General features: G+C 39.7%; 1 protein-coding gene and 1 pseudogene across 1 annotated transcript; one reads left to right on the top strand and one right to left on the bottom strand.

The window, feature by feature from the left end:
- Positions 1-9751: 9751 nt before the first annotated feature.
- LOC147503148 (uncharacterized) lies at positions 9752-11815 on the top strand. The gene has a single exon (XM_086607939.1). The coding sequence runs from the start codon at positions 10134-10136 to the stop codon at positions 11391-11393; it is 1260 nt and encodes a 419-aa protein (XP_086464065.1). The 5' UTR covers positions 9752-10133; the 3' UTR covers positions 11394-11815.
- A 5877-nt stretch (positions 11816-17692) lies between these two features.
- Positions 17693-18739, bottom strand: LOC147503149 (zinc finger protein ZAT2 pseudogene; annotated as a pseudogene).
- Between the last annotated feature and the right edge of the window lie 383 nt (positions 18740-19122).

Here is a 19122-nt window from a genome sequence, read left to right on the forward strand (position 1 = left end):
GATGGCACGCACGGCAGTTCTCAAATGCTTGAGAGAGCAAAAAGGTAGTTTAGACTCTATTCAAATAGCTTGTGTAAGCAGGAAAAGTGTAGCTCAAGGATCGCCTTTGGGTTTCTCACCCATCAGAAAAGAAAAAAAGAGTTTTTTATTTTTTATTTTTTTATTTTTTATTTTTTATTTTTTTTTATGAGGGTGGGGGGCATTTCTATGTAGAAGAAGAGCGGACATAGATGCCACTAGGGCGGTGGACCGAGTTCCCGAAGGAGATGGTGGTATGTCTGCTCCAATGAGCGCCGGCGAGCACAATGGCTCGAAATTTGACTGTTAAGGTCTGTTGTAAGGTGGAAACTCGAAGTCGCCAAAATAATCGCCCGTAACACCACGAGAGCAAAAAAAAAATAGTCATTGGATGCTTGCAGTCAGAACACGCAAAGAATTTTCTCTTTGCTATTCCGATGGAGGGACTTGGACAGCGTATGTCGCCGGTGGAGTATCGTTCTATTCTCCGGTATCGTCTCATGATTCCTTTGTACTCTGATGGTGGCCTATGCCCTGTTTGCAAAAAGAGTAGACTATATGCTTTCGGGGACCATGCAGCACATTGTAGACATTTTCTAGGTTTCAAATACCGACATGATCATGTCAGAGATATTTTATGTGATGCATTTTGGAGGGCTGGGGTATAAGTGAAGAAGGAGGCTCCCGTGAATTTTCTCACTGATCCGAATGAAGGAAGATCTACACTTCAGCCTGTGGATGTATTGATATACAGTTGGTCTGAGGGGAGACATGCATGTGTTGATGTAACTGGCACCTCTCCATTGGTAGGGCTTGGGAATGGAGTCTTTGAGGTGGGAGAAGTAGCTAAGAGAGTAGCAACAGGGAAGATGGAGAAGCATGAGGAAGCTTGCACGGCTAACTAGTATTGTTTCATTCCATTTAGTTTCGACACTTTCGGTTTCTTAGAACAACAGTCTATTGAGCTTCTCAAGAGACTTCAGAAAGTTATGGACAGTAACGTTATGACAGCTTGTTCTAACGAGTTTGTTTTTAGAAGAATAGGATTTGCTATTCATAAAGGACTTTCGGCGCAGCTTATTGCATGTTTGTCCTAATTATTTGTAAAATTCATCATCAGTATCAATAAAATTTCCACTTAAAAAAAAAATCACGTAAGTCCTACACATGTTGAAATATACATAAGTACATAAGTATATTGATAAATAGCATATCAAGTTAGTTGAAATATACATAAGTACATAAGTATATTGATAAGTACATAAAAACTATACATAAGTACATAAGTATATTGATAAATAGCATGTACGTTGAAATATACATAAGTACATTACACATCAGTTTAGTTGAAAGGGAGGACTACATCATTGTAAATAGCATATCTTCCCTACTAGGTAAGTCCTATATACATTTACCAATCATATGCACAACACCCCTGGGTTAGTTTACAAATCTATAGATCGGCATAAAAGGCATTTCCCATTTGGTGACCCAGTTGGGTCTCCCTTCAAACAAGAAAGCCATATTGCTAGTCATTGTAAATGCATAATTTGTTGTTGTGTCAGCTGATGCATTAGCTTCTCTCTAAGTGTTGGAGATCCTTAGCTCTTGTATTGTCTTTTTACACTGCTTCCACCTCTGTTGCATCTCCCATGGTAGCATATCTGAGTTAAATGCTTGTACCGCTGCACCAAAATCAGATTCTACCAGATTCTACCCAGAGTTTTGTTGGGAGATTTCACTAAGAAGTCACACCTCAACCTAGTTACTCTCTATCCCAAATGACTTCTCTTGGAGATCACACCAAGAAAGTCACCCACCCAAGACTTTGGTAGTTACCACAACAAACTTCAATAAAGCAATAAAGGCTATTACTCAATCCATAAGCAATCAATAGCAAGCAATAAGTATAAAAGTAAATGCAAAGAGACACAAAAATTTAACGTGGTTCAGTAAATGTTACCTATATCCACACAAGAGCCAAGTTTTCTTTATAGTAAAGATTGGAGAGTTTACAAGAATTAACTAGAATCAAGAACAAACAACCTCACTCAAACCCTAACTCAATAGAGCTTCCACAATTCCCATGAAAATGAATCTCTCAAAGTTGTCTCAACCCTAATCATAAGTTTCCTTTTATATGTGGGGAGAAAATTTTGTGAGAAAATGGGTTTGGGCCGAAATATCGACAGAGAAAATGAGCTTGGACCGAAATATTGACAAACCGTCAAAATTCCAGGAGAAAATACCCCAACCGACATCTGCATATCGTGGGTGCTTCACAACATCGACACTTCGACATCGTCCAAGCTTGCTGGTGAGATACCGGAGCTTCACTCAACGGTTTCACAACCCAACAAGTTTCCTTCATCCCTTTGCCACTGCTGTTTCTGCACTCTCCAATGTAGCCATACATTCCGTGAAATAATTGGTATTGACACCAATTTTCCTCCATAGAACCAGATCAAAATCTCCATTAGAGTTTCTAAAGGTTGCTTCAATAACTGCTGGACCTGGGTTTCCCCTTATAGCACCATCACAGTTGATTTTGATGGTGTAATAATTAAGGGCTTTCCAGAAGCAAGTTTTGATTTGGGGTGTGATAAGAGCCCAAAACTGTAGTTTTAACCCTGTAACAGTCATACTTTTAGACCAATTATGTGAGTAATAATTAAGAGTTAATACTGATTACGTGTTTTTATGCATTTCAGGCTTCAAAGTCAATTATGTGCAGAAATGTGCCACTTTGATGAGATAAAGGAGCAATGGTTGGTTGCTAAGGAGTTATGTGATTAAAAGCTAAGATTCAAGAAGACAAAGCCTTTCTAAAGCCCAGTCAAAGCTGAAAAGTCAAAGTCAACGCGGGCAGAAACAGCACACAAAGTCAGCAGAACTTCCGAAGGCCGTATTGTTGGACTCAGACCTCGTAATTGGGTCTACCTTATGTCAAAACGACCGGCTCTGAAAGAGCTTTCCAATGGTCCAAGCCTTGGCCCAATCAGAGGAGCAGAAGTGGACGAAAAGTCTGTCGAAGCCAACTGTAGTTGAAGAGGCCTTTTTGGACTGAAAGTATTGGGTTTTGGGCCTGATTCTCTGGCCCAAAACATGGATCCAAGCCCATGCACGATTTTTGGATCTGAACATATAAAAACCAAAGCTTAGCTCTTTGTTAATGGTAGCTAGTTAGACCTAAAACTATAGATAATTCTAGATCTAGTTTTCATTAAATAAAAATTAAGTTTAGTTTAAATTCAATTCTTGTTTTAGATTACACTTTTAGAATCATTGTTCTTCATTAGTTTGATAAATAAAATAGTTAGTTTGTCAATTTCGATTTTTGTCATTTACCATTGTTTAGATCTAAATTCTTTTATTACTTGTTATTCATTTCCTAGTTATTACCTAAGATTTCAATTATTGTTTAGATAAGTTGCATAAAGATAGAATTTTTATATGATGTCTAGTTTTAAATCAATGGGAAATGATAGTAGTATGAATCAAGGCTAAACCTCCATTAGAGGGGTTGAAGAAGCCTTCATGACGCTTGATCCTTGTTAAACTCAGAAATTGTCGTGATAATTATTCCACTCTAGAAACGATTAATTCACCATGAGAATGGGTTTAATCGCTCACATGCTAGTTATGAATTGGTAGAAATGTCATGTATAATTAGGGATTAGAATTACTATTTTGATATGTTAAGCATTCAATTTGGATCACGATGAGTCTTTGTTAGTAGGATTAAGTCGAGTTAAGGTGGATTCAATTCCCTTTAATTCTTTATCTAGATTCAACCCCCTTAGCATTCTATCATTTTAAGTTATTAAGTAACTTGTTAATTGAATTCACCTCGTAGTATAGAATTCCCTCAAGAAATCTCTCATTAGACTTAAGACCAATTAATTAAACTAGAAAACATTCCATGCTAAAGAACTAGGAGTGGAACGAATTTGTTACTCCACTCCATTTCGATAGAATTGAGAGTAGAAAACTTGATAAACCTAGGCACGTAATAAGTTTTAGTTTACTTACGTTTTGAGTTTTATCGTTCATTTCGTAGGTAAACTATCATTTTTATGTTTTATCAGGGTGTTTTGGGAAGTTTGATCATAACTTTCCAACCCCTCAATATTGCCTGATCAATTGCGCTCTTTACTGTGCCTTAGGAGAGATGCCCACTCTGTCGAATGATTTTCCAAACTTCATTTTTACAGAAATCCAAATTTTCCTCCATGTCTTCAAAGATCATTCTATTTCTGTGCTTCCACAAACCAACTAAATCTCCAATGATGGCTGCATTCCAAATGTGGGAAAGAAGGGTGCTTCTATTTTTCATTTTGGCTTTAGTTTGCGGTCAAGAGTTGAAGTTATGTTGAGCATGAAACCTGTTAGAGACCCAGTCCCATAGTTTCTTGGCATATGAGCATTCCCATAAGAGATGAGTGATTTCTTGAACATTGTTTCGATAGTAGAGACATATGGATGCAAGTTTAACACCCTTTCTATGAGTTGAAGTTTCAGTGGCTGCAACCTTGTGACATAGTTTCCAAGCCAACGCTGTGGTTCTCAGGAAAATGTAGGAATTCCAAATCATGGTTGCCCAACTTACTTTATTTGCTTTTCTCCTAACGCAATCAAAAGATGATAAGATAGAGAATTTACCCTTGAGGTCATGAGTCCAAATGGCTAAATCATTGACAGTGACATCAGGTGTGGGGAGAGAATCACAGCAAACTCCAGTGAGCTTAATAAGATCCTTGACTTATAAAGGTATGTTCTAAATCCCATTGACAATGAGACTAGAGACTTAAGCTCCACAGTATTTGAGATCTTCAATTCTCAGATGAAGTGCATCTTTAATAGCATGAGCACCAGCCCAACACCTTCTCCATAGATCCGCTTTTCGACCATCATTAATAATCCATTTGACATAAGGAACCATTTCAGAGAGAGCCCATTTAATACCATTCCAGATAGAATAGCATGCATGTGTGGTATTGAATTTGTTCTCCATTGTAGAGAAAAAGATGTTTTTCTCTCTCTGGTGTTAGGCGCGCCCGCGCTCTATGCATGCCTGGACAAGTGCGCGCACGCGCTCCTCTCTTTAGCGACTTCCAGTACTTTAGGCGTGCCCATGCTCGACTTTTGCCTAGCCAAGGGCACGTCTACGCTCCACTGTTTTTCAGCACGAATTCAACTATTTTTGGAAGTTTTCTTAAATAGTATAAATATAAGTTTTTTCTGTAAAAACTTAACCTAACCAAAACCAAGAAAGTGAGAGATTGTAAGAGAGCAATTCTTAGTAAGTTGAGTGTTCATTCTTTGTGAGTGAATTGAGAGATCTTGTAATCTGTTACTCTAGACATCTAGTAAAGCTTGGAACTCGCAGTGTGGACGTAGGCAAATTGCCGAACCACGATATATCTCGTCTTGTGGTTTGTTCTTCCTTTACATTAATTGTTTTACTGTATATGCTTGTTTATTTACATTGAGAAATGTTGGGATATTACTTGGAGGGTGTTGAAGTCTTGTCTAGTAAGAAGGATCAATCTTTGTATAGGATTGATTTATTTGTTGTGGATAACATTATTTCCATATTGTTCTATTCACAACAATTGGTATCTGAGCTAGGTTTACGACCTAGGATTTTGAGTTTTGGTGAAGAACCATAGTGCTCAAAATTTGTGCAGACAAGGTGTTCGATAAAATTCCGAAATGAAATTTTTTTTTTTTTGTTATTGTGTGTGGCTTAAAAAATGGATCCCAAGATGTCAAATACTAAGTTTGAAGTAGAGAAGTTTAATGGGAAGAATAACTTTGGGATTTGGAGAGTCCAAGTAAGGGACATCCTCATCCAACAAGGTTTGCATAAGGCTTTAAAGGGGGATTAAATCTAAGGCTATGACTATTAGTGATGATGATTAGGAAGAGTTTGATCTACAGGCTTGTTCATCAATCTGGTTGTGTCTTGCTAATGAGGTCATGTATAGTGTGATGGGAGAAAATACCGCTGCCGGTATTTGGCTCAAGCTATAATCTATGTATATGACCAAGAACATGATGAACAAGATGTACCTTAAGAAGCGTCTTTATCGGTACATGATGGTAGATGGTTCAACGATGCAAGAGCACGTTAGTGAGTTCTGTCAACGCCTAGTGGATTATTTGAATGTTAGCATGAAGATGGATGATGAGGATCAAGCGGCATATTTAATATTCTCTTTGCTAGAAAGCTATGAGCATCTAATGACTACATTTATTAACAGAGAAGATGTTAATCTTGACGAAGTTCAGAGTGCACTTCTTTCTTATGAGTTAATGAAGAAAACACGTGTAGAGAATAGCAATGATGCAGGACAAGGGCTAGTGGCAAGAGGAAGGTTGCATGAAAAGGCTTCTATAAGCAATGAGAAGTCTAGGTCCAAGTCAAAGAAGCATTTGACATATGTGAAATACTACAATTGCGATGAAAAGGGACATTACGCAAGTAATTATCCTCACCCGAAGAAAGATAGCAAGTACAATGCTAAAAAGAAAGGTAAGGCTAAAGTTGAGGCAAGTTTTGCTTCAGGCTCTGAAGAGGACGATGTGAGTCTCTATGTGTCCACACAAGACTATATGGCCGAAAGGTGGATTCTTGATTCCGGATGTTCCCACCATATGTGCCCGAATAGAAAGTGGTTTACTTCTTATGAGAGCATTGATGGTGGTTCCATTTTGATGGATAATGACATTGCTTGTAAGACGGTAGGAATTGGAACTATACGGGTCAAGATGCATGATGGTGTAGTGAGGACTTTAACCAATGTGAGGCATGTTCCTAAGCTAAAGAAAAACCTTATTTCTCTTGGTACCTTGGATTCCAAAGGCCACAAGTTTATGGGAGAAGGTGAGTCCTAAAGATTGTTAGTGGCTCTTTAGTTGTTATGAAGGGTCAAAGACATGGAACCTTGTATACTTTAATGGGTAGTACGGTGATAGGCGATATAGCAGTGGTTGCATGTAGTGATGATTCTGAGTGTACTAAGATGTGGCATATGCGTCTAGGGCATATGAGTGAAAAGGGTTTGTCTGAGTTGTGCAAACGAGGGTTCTTGAAGGACTTGAAGAAGCCAAGTATGGGGTTCTGTGAGCATTGCGTCTATGGGAAGCAGTGCAGAGTCAAGTTCAGTTCAAGCAAGCACAAGATAACAGGCATCCTTGATTATGCGCATATGGATGTTTGGGGACCCTCCAAAGTGGCTTCTAAAGGGGGTAACCGCTATTATGTCCCATCCATTGATGATCATACTCGCTATGTGTGGGTGTATATGATGAAAACGAAAGATGAAGTGTTTGAAACATTTAAGAAGTGGAAGGCAAGGGTTGAGAATCGCACAGATATGAAGTTCAAGGAACTAAGGTCTGACAATGGTACAGAGTATACATATGGGCCTTTCCAAGAGTATTGTGCGCAATAGGGAATTACCAGACACTGGACAGTCAGGGGCACGCCACAATAGAATGGAATGGAAGAGAGGATGAATAGAACCTTGCTTGAAATAGCGAGATGTTTGTTGTCTTATGCTAGTCTAGGCAAAGAGTATTGGGCAGATGCAGTGTCCATGGCGTGTTACCTGTATAATAGGTCACCAGTTCCAGCTATAGATTGCAAGACACCTTATGAGGTATGGTCAGGTAACCCAGCTGATTATATAGTATTTTGAGAGTGTTTGGATCGACTGCTTACTACCATGTGAGGGAAAGCAAGCTAGATCCTAAAGCTAAAAAGACCATATTCTTAGGAATCACAAATGAGGTAAAGGGATACAGATTGTGGTGTCTAGAAGACCACAAGTTCCTAGTCAGCAGAGATGTTACCTTTGATGAGACTTTCGTGTTATCTTTCAGTAAGCCAGAAATAGCTGGGCAGAATGGTGAGTCTATAGAAGTTCAAGCTACTGAGCTTGAGTTGTCTGATGCAGCAGATGACTGGTTGGTTCATGATGAGGTACCAGATCGTGGAACCACACAACAACAGAAAGAAGAGCATGAGCATCTGCAACTTGTAGTGGTTGACCCTAGGCCAAAGAGACAAGTTAAAGAAGTGCACAAGTATGGGCACGAGAAGCCGGTGAAACACTATGGTCAGGTGGATTTAGTAGCATATGTACTGAATATTGAAGATGATGAGCCAGATAACTTCAAGGAAGCTATTAGAGATGTTCATTACATAGATTGGTTGGTTGCTATGCAAGAAGAGATGGAATCTCTTGATAAAAATCATACATGGGACCTAGTTTTATTGCCAAAGGGCAAAAGGACTATCGGCAGTAAATGGGTGTTCAGAAAGAAAGAGGTCCTTCCCCGAGTCCGTGACAAAGATCTTTTGGGTACAAGGCAAGAGTGGTAGCAAAGGATTTCTCATAGAAGGAATGAGTCGACTACAATGAGGTATTTTCCCCGGTGGTCAAACATACTTCCATTCGTGTGTTATTGAGTTTAGTTGCTCATTTCGACTTGGAGTTAAAGCAACTTGATGTGAAAACTGCTTTCTTGCATGGGGACTTGGAGGAAGAAATCTATATGAGATAACCTAAGGGTTATATTGTTGCTAAGAAAGAAGATCATGTGTGCAAGTTGAATCGGTCATTGTATGGTTTAAAGCAATCGCCAAGGCAATGGTGCAAGTGCTTTGACACATTCATGATGCAACATGAGTACACCAAGTAAAGTATGGTCAGTATTATGTTTACTTTATGTAGGCTTCGTTTGTAATGACTTCATCTATCTCCCCTTCCTGTGGATGACATGTTTATTGCTTCCAAAAGCATGGTGGAGATAGACAAGTTGAAATCTCAACTTAGCTCTGAGTTTGAGATGAAAGACATAGGTAGAGCCAAGAAGATATTGGGCATAGAGATTAACTCTCCACGAGATAGGAAGAAGTTTACGGATAGTTGTATCTCAAAAGAAACACCTTCATAAAAGTAATTTCGTTTTGGTATGGATAATGCAAAGTCGGTTTCTATACCTTTAAAAGCTATGGGTATTTTAGGCTTTTGGTAAAGTTCTCTCCTTGTTCAATGGAGGAACAAAACATATGGCTAATGTTCCTTATGCAAGAATTCAGCTGATTGTTTTGGAAGTTTTACGACAATTGTCTCGCAAATATTCTATAAATATAAGTTTTTTAACATAAAAATAATCTTAACCAAATAAACCAAACCAAGAAGAAGCGATTGTAAGAGAGCAATTCTTAGTGAGTTGAGTGTTCATTCTTTGTGAGTGAATTGAGAGATCTTGTAATCTGTTACTCTGAACATCTAGTAAAGCTTGGAACTCGCAGTGTAGACGTAGGCAAATTGCCGAACCACGATATATCTCGTTTTGTAGAATAAATGCTCACGTTGTATACTGGTATACTGGGGAGAACTGATTTAATGAGAGGACACCTGTCTTGAAGAGAGAGAGAGATGCCTTCCTCGCCCTGCAGTTATTCTTGATTTGACCTTGTCGAGCAATCCAGTAAGGTGAATTCCAGTACGAGTTTGGGCTTCCAATTAGAGATACCTTCTGCTGACGTGTTTCTCAATATTAAGACCTTATTGGGCGGGGCCTGTATGATTCAGTACTAGTGGGCTTGTATGTTAGGCTGTGAGGCCTAAACTCAAGTGCCACAAGCCCACAAGAAAGTGGTTTTTTGCAATTTTCGAAATTATTTCGAAAAATGTTCAGAAGCACCATCGAGACATCATCATGCTACTCCCTTCAAAGTTGTTGTTGGACTAGTATAGAAGAATCCAGTAGTGCACATCAAGAAAATTAAAAGAGTTTCAGGAAAATTTGAGTTCGAATCCTAACACAAATTCTTGGCTCGAAGAAATGTTTCTCAAAATCCTGGCCGCAAAAACAGGAATAGGAAGAGTTCTTCTCCAATTCCTAACACAGACCGACTCCGAGTCCTAACTGAAAAAGGAGTCCTTCTCCAATTCGGAATCGCAACACAAGCTATATAAATATGCCTTTTCATAATAATTGTGTTTAGAGTTGTTTTCGATCTGCAAGAAAAGAAGAAGAAAAAAAAAACAGAAGAAGAAGAAGAAGAAGAAGAAGAAGAAGAAATATACAAAGCAATGGTTCATCTCTGGAGACATGTTCCTGCGGCAACAAGGGTGATGGAGTTTCCAGTAGGACAAGAACATTACGAGCTATACGAAGAAATAGGAAAGGGTGGTGCTGCAACAGTGTACCGTGCGTTGTGCAAACCTTTGAAGGAGACGGTTGCGATAAAGATTCTGGATTTTGATCATGAAGACCCCGACAAGGTTGCAAAAGAAGTTCGCCTTATGAAACTTGTCGACCACGTTAATATTTTAAAAGCACACTGTGCTTTTGTTATCGGCAATGATTTATGGGTTGTGATGCCGTTTATGGAAGCAGGATCGTTTCAACACATACTTAAGACAGCTTATAAACACGGGTTGAGAGACGAGGCGGTTATTTGTACTGTTCTATATGAGGCATTGAAGGGTTTGGAGTATCTTCACGGTCAAGGGTGTATACATCGAGATGTCAAGGCTGGAAACATCTTAGTCGACTCACATGGAGCAATTAAACTCGGAGATCTTGGTGTGTCTGCTTCTCTTTTTGATTCTGGTGATAGGCGACCCAAAAGAAATACAATAACAGGGACACCTTGCTGGATGGCGCCGGAGATCCTGGATATGGAAGAAGGGCATGGATACGACTTTAAAGCAGATATATGGTCCTTCGGCATCACAGCCATAGAGCTTGCCCACGGTCATGCTCCTTTCTCAGAGTATCCTCCTGTGAAACTGTTTCTTACAATCCTAACAGAAGATCCACCGCGTTTAGATGATATAAAAGATCAGAAGTTCTCAAAGCAATTTAAACAGATGATTGCTAAGTGCTTAGTAAAAGATCCATCAAAAAGACCTTCTGCAACAACGCTTTTGAAGGATCGATTCTTTAAGAATCACAAGTCTAGTTGCGTACGAGCACTTGTGGAGAAGATTCCTTCAACTGTTGGGAAGAGCCTGAAAACAGTGAAGGTGAACGTAGAACATATGCAAGCACCTAGTAATATTCAGGATGTACAAAAGGAGGAGATATCGCATAATCAGTATGTAAGGGGAGTAAGCAACTGGAATTTTGATATCGAAGAACTGAAGGCACAGGCAGCTCTTATTGAGGACGAGGAGGAAAGTTTTTCTGCTGAAGCATCTTCAGAAAATGGCGGAGACAAAGATATTAATGGCCGAAATCTCCAGCAAAAAGGGCAATCGATCAACGTGATATCAAAAAACGCTGACTTGGACAAGGTACTTGGTTTTCATACCTGGTGTAGCAAAGGAGTTGCAGTGAACTGCTAGAGGAAGCGACCACAAATCGGGATTTGGGAGCCTATTCTCCCATACTAGAACTGAATCCTCTTGATTGTAATTGAAAAAAGAACTACGTGTTAGCTTGATCCTGTCAGTGGGGGAATCCAGAAAGAATCAAAATTTCCACATCTCCCTCGAAGACATCTCTCCAATTGACTCCATGAAGCACTGCAGTGAGAAATTGGCCATTCTTTGTTGCTGACGTCGTACCAAAGCAATCGACGCCGCTGGCATTTCCGCTCGGCTTGACACTGTAGGCTCTTCATGACTCACACTTGGGGCTCTAGAATGTCCTGCCCCTGAAAGTGGAGAAACCCTAGCTTGACCTTCAGTCGCCATAGCAATCCGTTCCCTGGCTACGTTGTCTGCAGAGCCAGCACTAGAGGGTGCAGCAGGCGTACTCCCCAACATCTCACCCCCTCCATGGTACGTAGGCAGCCCAGAAATAACTTGGGTTCAGCACCAAATATAAATAAAAATAAAAAGTTCAATTCTGTCCAAATTTGTGAACATGTATAATTTCCTTTTGACACTTCTCCTTTTGACACTAACATATACAAATATTTTTTGTGTGTGGGCTGCAAGTGATTCACATGAAGGTGTTCCTTGACAAAAGGGGTTTGTAATGTGAATTACTATATATACAAAAAACACTATTGATAATCATAACTGAGAAACTGACGTTGGGACCTTTGGATTAAAATCCTAAGAAACAGTACCTCATTACAACTAAACAATAACTCTTCAAACTAAGCTTTCGTTTTTTTGCTAAGTGAGCAGATTGTATTGATAAGTTGAAATATACATAAGTACATTACACGTCAGGTTAGTTGACGGGGAGGACTGCATCATTGTAAATAGGATATCTTCCCTATTAGGTAGGTCCTATATACATTTACCAATCATATGCACAACACTCCTGGGTTAGTTTACAAATCTATAGATTGGCATAAAAGGCATTTCCCATTTGGTGACCCAGTTGGGTCTCCCTTCAAACAAGAAAGCCATATTGCTAGTCATTGTAAATGCATAGTTTGCTGCTGTGTCAGCTGATGCATTAGCTTCTCTCCAAGTGCTGGAGATCCTTAGCTCTTGTATTGTTTTTTTGCACTGCTTCCACCTCTGTTGCATCTACCATGGTAACATATCTGAGTTAAATGCTTGTACAGCTGCACCAGAATCAGATTCTATCCAGAGTTTCCTCCATCCCCTTGCCACTGCCGTTTCTACACTCTCCAATATAGCCATACACCGCGAAATAATTGGTATTGACACCAATTTTCCTCCATAGAACCAGATGAAAATCTCCATTAGAGTTTCTAAAGGTTGCTCCAATAGTTGCTGGACCTGGGTTTCCCCTTGCAGCACCATCACAGTTGATTTTGATGGTGTAATGATTAGGAGCTTTCCATAAGCAAGTTTTGATTTGGGGTGCTTTGGGAAGTTTGATCGTAACTCCCCAACCCCTCAATATTGCCTGATCAATTGAGCTCTTTACTGTGCCTTTGGAGAGAAGCCCACTCTGTCGAATGCTTTTCCAGACTTCGTTTTTACAGAAATCCAAATATTCCTTCTTGTCTAGCTTCAAAGATCATTCTATTTCTGTGCTTCCACAAACCAACTAAGCCTCCAATGATGGCTGCATTCCAAATGTGAGAAAGAAGGGTCCTTCCATTTTTCATTTTGGCTTTAGCTTGCGGTAAAGAGTTGAAGTTATGTTGAACATGAAACCTGTTAGAGACCCAGTCCCATAGTTTCTTGGCATGTGAGCATTCCCATAAGAGATTAGTGATTTCTTCAACATTGTTTCGGCAGCAGGGACACATGGATGCAAGTTTAACACCCTTTCTCTGAGCTGAAGGTTCAGTGGCTGCAACCTTGTGACAAAGTTTCCAAGCCAGTGCTGCGGTTCTCGGGCAAATGTAGGAATTCCAAAGCATGGTTGCCCAACTTACTTTATTAGCTTTTCTCCTAACACAATCAAAAGATAATGAGACAGAGAATTTACCCCTGAGGTCATGAGTCCAAACGACTAAATCATTGACAGTAACATCAGGTGCGGGGAGAGAATCACAACAAAATCCGGTGAGATGAATAAGATCCTTGACTTGTGTAGGTATGTTCCAAATCCCATTGACAATGAGACTAGAGACTTAAGCTCTACAGTGTTTGAGATCTTCAATTCTCAGATGAAGTGCATTTTTAATAGCATGAGTACAAGCGCAACAACTTCTCCATAGATCTGCTTTTCGACCATCACCAATAATCCATTTGACATAAGGAACCATTTTAGAGAGAGCCCATTTAATACCATTACAGATAGAAGAGCATGTGTGGTATTGAATTTGTTCTCCATCGTAAGTAAAAAACTTATGCCGGATAAAAACTGAGAATTCGTCATATGTAGTTAATACTTGCCAAGCAAGCTTCATTAACAGAGCAAGATTGAGTTCTTTCATTCTTTGGAGACCCAGTCCACCTTCACTCGAAGGTTTGCAACTTTTATCCCATGCAACTGTAGTCTTTTTGGCCTTAAAGGGGTCTCCAGTCCACAAAATTTCACAATCAATGATGATGCTGGACGGCCATTTATAAATGCTCATGTTGTATACTGGTATACTAGAAAGAACTGATTTAATGAGAACACACCTGCCTTGAAGAGAGAGATGCCTTCCTCGCCATGCAGTTATTCTTGATTTGATCTTGTCAAGCAATCCAGTAAAGTGAATTCTCTTGACTCTACCTTGAATCATATACCAAGATATATTTCTGGGAGAGTTCCAAGCTGAATACCAAGATATATTTCTGAAGGAATAAGAGTAAGTTCAGCATTGTCCTCCTCATAAACTTCATTGGGAATCAGTGATAGGAGGTCTTCGTTGTTACAAACAGGCATAGCTTGAAACTTATCCTCGAAATAGTTCACCATGTGTTGCTTGATATGTTCCTGTTCAGTAATGGGCTCTCCGTCCTCAGTTTCGAGCTCTGTAATGATAGACTTGTCAGTTCTGATCTTACATGTTCTGTGAAAGAAGGTTGTACACCGGTCAACTTGTTCATAGTTTCTCAGTCTACTTTTTTGCCTGAAGAATCCTTCTTTGTTTGATAGCGCATGTTCTAGAAGGGCCTCCTTATTCTGCACTTGAGCACCCATAGCTAGATCTTCATGATCCTCATCGAATGCAAGTTGGGCATCCATCAAATCCAGTTGTGCTCGGGCTATACTCTGATCAACATCTCCAAAAACTTCAGTGTTCCAGTTCTTTAAATCTTGTTTGAGTCTCCTTAGCTTATGAACCAATCTAAGAATGGGAGTTCCAGTGAGAGGTTGATACCAGCTGTGTTTAACAAAGTCTTTAAAGGAGTCATGAGTGATCCAGACTTTATTGAAGCGGAAAGGGATATTCTTAGGCTTTTGTACGATCTGATGTTGACCCAAGAGAGGGGCATGATCAGATCCAAGTCTACAGGGGACTTTGTATTTCCACCCTGGAAACTTGTCAAGCCAAGCTTCAGAGCTCTATCAAGTTTGCATAAAACTCGACTTGTACCATGTTGATTGCTACACCAGGAATATTTAATGCCTGTGTAAGTACGTACTCTCCATAAGATGATGGCATGTATTGATTGTGGAATAAAACTCATTGGTAGCTGAAGCAAATATAGGTCTTCTGCCCTTCTTTTCTTCACTTCTAAGAACCACATTGAAGTCACCAATAACAAGCCAAGACTTGTCAGTATACAGATCTTGTAACTTTGTCCACAAAGTTCTTCTCTGAAGGTAAGAACATTTGGCGTGCACAAAAGAAATCAAACAATCTTCCACCCAGATAGAGATTTGTTGACTTGATATATCAGTTTTCGTGACATTAATGCCTCTTCTCCAAAGGACCCAAATGTTACAAAGCTTGTCAGTGATCATTATGAAAAAACTTACATCATAGTTATCAAGACCTAACTCACTAAGGGAGATTGAGTTAGGTTTTATTAAAGGCTCGGAAATACATAAGATATCAGCATTAAAAGACTTTAAAAGATCCTTAAGTCTTGCAATAGCTTTTGTTTTTCTAGTACCCCTAATATTCCAATAGAAGATCTTCATTGGGAAATTTGCAGGGAGGGGGTTACCTTGTCTTTGCTGCTGGTAGAACCAGGGGAGACACTAGGAGATGCCTTACCACCTTTCCCTTTCTTTGTCTTTTTTCTGGTACTGATAAGTTGAAAAGGACATTGTTGAAAAGGAATTGGTGATTCCCCTGCAATTAAATTGGATATGTGTTGAGCTTCCAGAATGACTTGATTCCGGAGGTCAGAGTTTTCCATCTCTGCATTTTCCAGGACCAAAGGATTTTCCTCAACAGTTCTAGTAGTAACCGAAGGATTTTCTTCCCCCTTCTGGTAATCGAGGCAACTGGGATGATAGTCTCATGTGATTCAACCATATTCACTTGAGATGGAGAGACATATACGTGTGGACACGTGGTTCAGCATCCCTGTGGCATGGCACTAAAATGTCTTGCATTACAGGATCCATATCATCAGCCACATCGGATAAAACAGCAAAAGAGTTCAGGAGCTGTGTAAACGTACGACTAGTAGTACTAGCTTGGGGGTTTTGAATAGAACCACTACCGACACAAGAAGTGACCAATGGAGTTGCTATATTCTGAGGCAGTGTAGTTGATGCTAACTGTGGGTGCAACAACAATAGATTCTAGGACTCCTCCCTCCACAGCAAAAGATGTATCGGGTTCAGCTAAGACTTCCACCACTTCCGTGTTGTCTTTAGATCTCGATGTTCCTTCATCAACAGATTAAGTGTTATGCTTGTTCTTCTTCTTCCATCTTTTTTTCTGGTTCTTTGACATGTTTGGGTCAACATGAGAAAGTGCATTAACTTCACTGTAACTCTTTTCTTTGTCCTTAGCTAGATCTTGTTTCAGAGAGTAACATTCAACTACTGAGTGTCCCACGGTTTTGCAGTGATTGCAAAATTTGGGGGTTCTGCCCAGTTTAACATTTTGCCAAAATGCAATGCCAAATTTTTTCGATTCAACCCAAATTCTATCAGGTATGTTAGCAGACATATCAATATCCACCAAAACACTTGCAAAGTAACCAAGTTCTCTTTTTGCAGTAGTTTCATCAACATGTAAAGGTCGACCAAGAGCCCTTCCCATTGCTAGGATGTTACGAACCTCCCAGTATTCTATGCTGAGTCCAGGAAAGCGCACCCAAACGAGAGCGTGAGATTGTAGATCTTTCTCAGTTGAGAAGTTGGGTGACCACTTGTTAAGTCTGAGAACATGCTTGTCTACCATCCAGGTGCCTTGAAGCCAAACTTTAGAGTAATCGTTCTGTTCTACAAATCTGAACATGATATATCCCCTACCAAGTGGAGTCATTTGCCATTCCCCAGTTGGTTTCCACAGGTGCTTAACCACTTCTTTGACTCTATCGAATTTGATTTCCTTTAAATCTAATCTACCAACAAGAGAAAATTTACAGAAATCCAAACCCTTTTCTACCTCATCGTCAATGGGCTCAATTGTGGGAAACTCACCTTGTCTACCTGGGGTAGGTAATGAAGACATATCAACATTGCGACCATATTTGGGTCTCGTCGCGTTAGCATAAGATTGCTTAGTGGCAGCATCATTACCGGATGTCGCTTCAGCAACAACAGTTTGAGCAATTGTAGCACGTTCTACCTGTGTAGCATCAGCTATAGTAGCTTGTACCACCTGTAAAGCTTGAGCATCAGCAAGATTTGATTGTTCAATATGAGGAGTGGTTTGAACATCAACAAATGCTGGGGTTCGTGTGTCGAGCCCATCGAGGAAACCCCACGGACAACAACTTGGGTTTTTCTGAAGACCAATGTTGCAAGGAGAAGGATCCATGAGCAAAATGATCGGAAGAGAGTGATTTGACCGGTCAAACCAGCTCGAAAGAGAAAGTTTTCCCTCCAAGAGCCAAGGCTTATCTCTGAAACAGACTAAAAAAAGGAACCAAATACGCCACCTTTCAGATGCTAAGTAATTACAGAACAGATGTTTGGTCCATTGATAACAACTAACAACACCATGTATATAACAACAATCAAAGAAAGTATAGGTTTCTAAAGTAATATTATTGTTTAACCAATGTTATAAATGCCCCCCAATTCAGGAAACATATTTAGCTAGTAGCATACACACACAGTATAACAACACACAAATAAAATGTACCTAAGATCAACAACAAAGAATTCTAGATTACATCATAGTATATTATCATACCCCTATTCAAATTCCCAAATTTAAATCCAAACCTAGACTTGAAGATGAAGAAGATGAGTCCTTCCCATCAGTGTCCACTGGTGCAGGTAAATTCAAGTCCAAATCAAAACCACCTCTTGAAGTAGAAGGATTATTGTTCAATGCCTGTGGTGATGATGAACCTTCACCCTTTTCCCAATGACATCTCATATGACCACCAAGAGCTTGTCCACTTGGAAAAACCTTCAAGCAAATACCACATTTATGTCCATAACTCTTGTCTGATCTCCCTTCTCCACTTTCATCTCCAACACCCCTTTCCTCATTTTCAACCCCATCTTGAAACTCTTCCTCTCCTTCATTTCTAGTAATAGCGAAACAGCCCCTGATACTCTTATGACTAGCCCTATGTCCACCCAATGCCTGATGTGACCCAAACACCTTCTTACAACCACTACACTCAAATTGGGAACTCGAACTGGATGGACCAGCCCCATCATCGTAAACAACCATAGCCCCAGACGAATTATCCAACGCAGGTCGATCATATTCCGTCGCTAATGGTGCAACATTTGCTGGTAAACCAAATGCTAGCATTAATAAACTTGCTGCAACAATATGATCATCTGCACTATAACCTTCTCTAGCACTACTAGGGACAGCATTGTCAGAAGGTCGACGAATATGAGCAGGCGGATTAATTCCACGCCATTGACGTTCTGGGTGACATCTCATATGTCCAAATAATGCTTTCCATGACCAAAACCTTTTACCACATTCAGTACATGGATGTGTAATCAATGGTGCATCAGGTAAAGGTTTTTTACTTGGTTTGGGTTTGGGTTTGGGTTTTGGTTTCGAAAATGACGATGTTGACCCACTAGTTTCACCACCAATACGAACAACTTTTGTTCGTTTTTTTCGATGATGAGTGGGTAATGGAGCAGTGTTTCGGTGGAGGTTTGGGTTGTTGTAGATTATCTGAGGCGTAGAAAAATTTTGCTGGATTTCTAGCCTAGATGAATCTGAAGAAGTAGATGATGAAGAATAAGAAGAATCTGTTGAGTTGTTCATTAGTTTTATGGAAATGGGACTGGAAAAAGATTGAAGAGAATACTTTCATGAGAACTTTATTCAAGTTTAACTGTTTAAGGGCGGTTGCTCGTTTCTTCAAAATTGGGTAGTTATTTTTTCAGTTAATAAAGCGCGCGATTCGCTGAGTAGGAGAAATTCATAATTGAAATTACGAAACTACCCACTATGCTTTAGGGTAAATTGCGATACTGCCCTATACTTCACAGTACTTTATCTAATTTCAGATCTGCCCCTATATATTAAAAAATACTGATATGTTTCTTTTTGGACCAGTAGAAGTAGCAATGGCTTGCTCATGCTCAATGGCCGTATAGGTTTTCTACTTCTACTCCTCGCCCTGGTGTGTTTTTGAATATGGTAAA

Source organism: Coptis chinensis, chromosome 4, assembly GCF_015680905.1.
Source record: "Coptis chinensis isolate HL-2020 chromosome 4, ASM1568090v1, whole genome shotgun sequence".
Classification (NCBI taxonomy): domain Eukaryota; kingdom Viridiplantae; phylum Streptophyta; class Magnoliopsida; order Ranunculales; family Ranunculaceae; genus Coptis; species Coptis chinensis.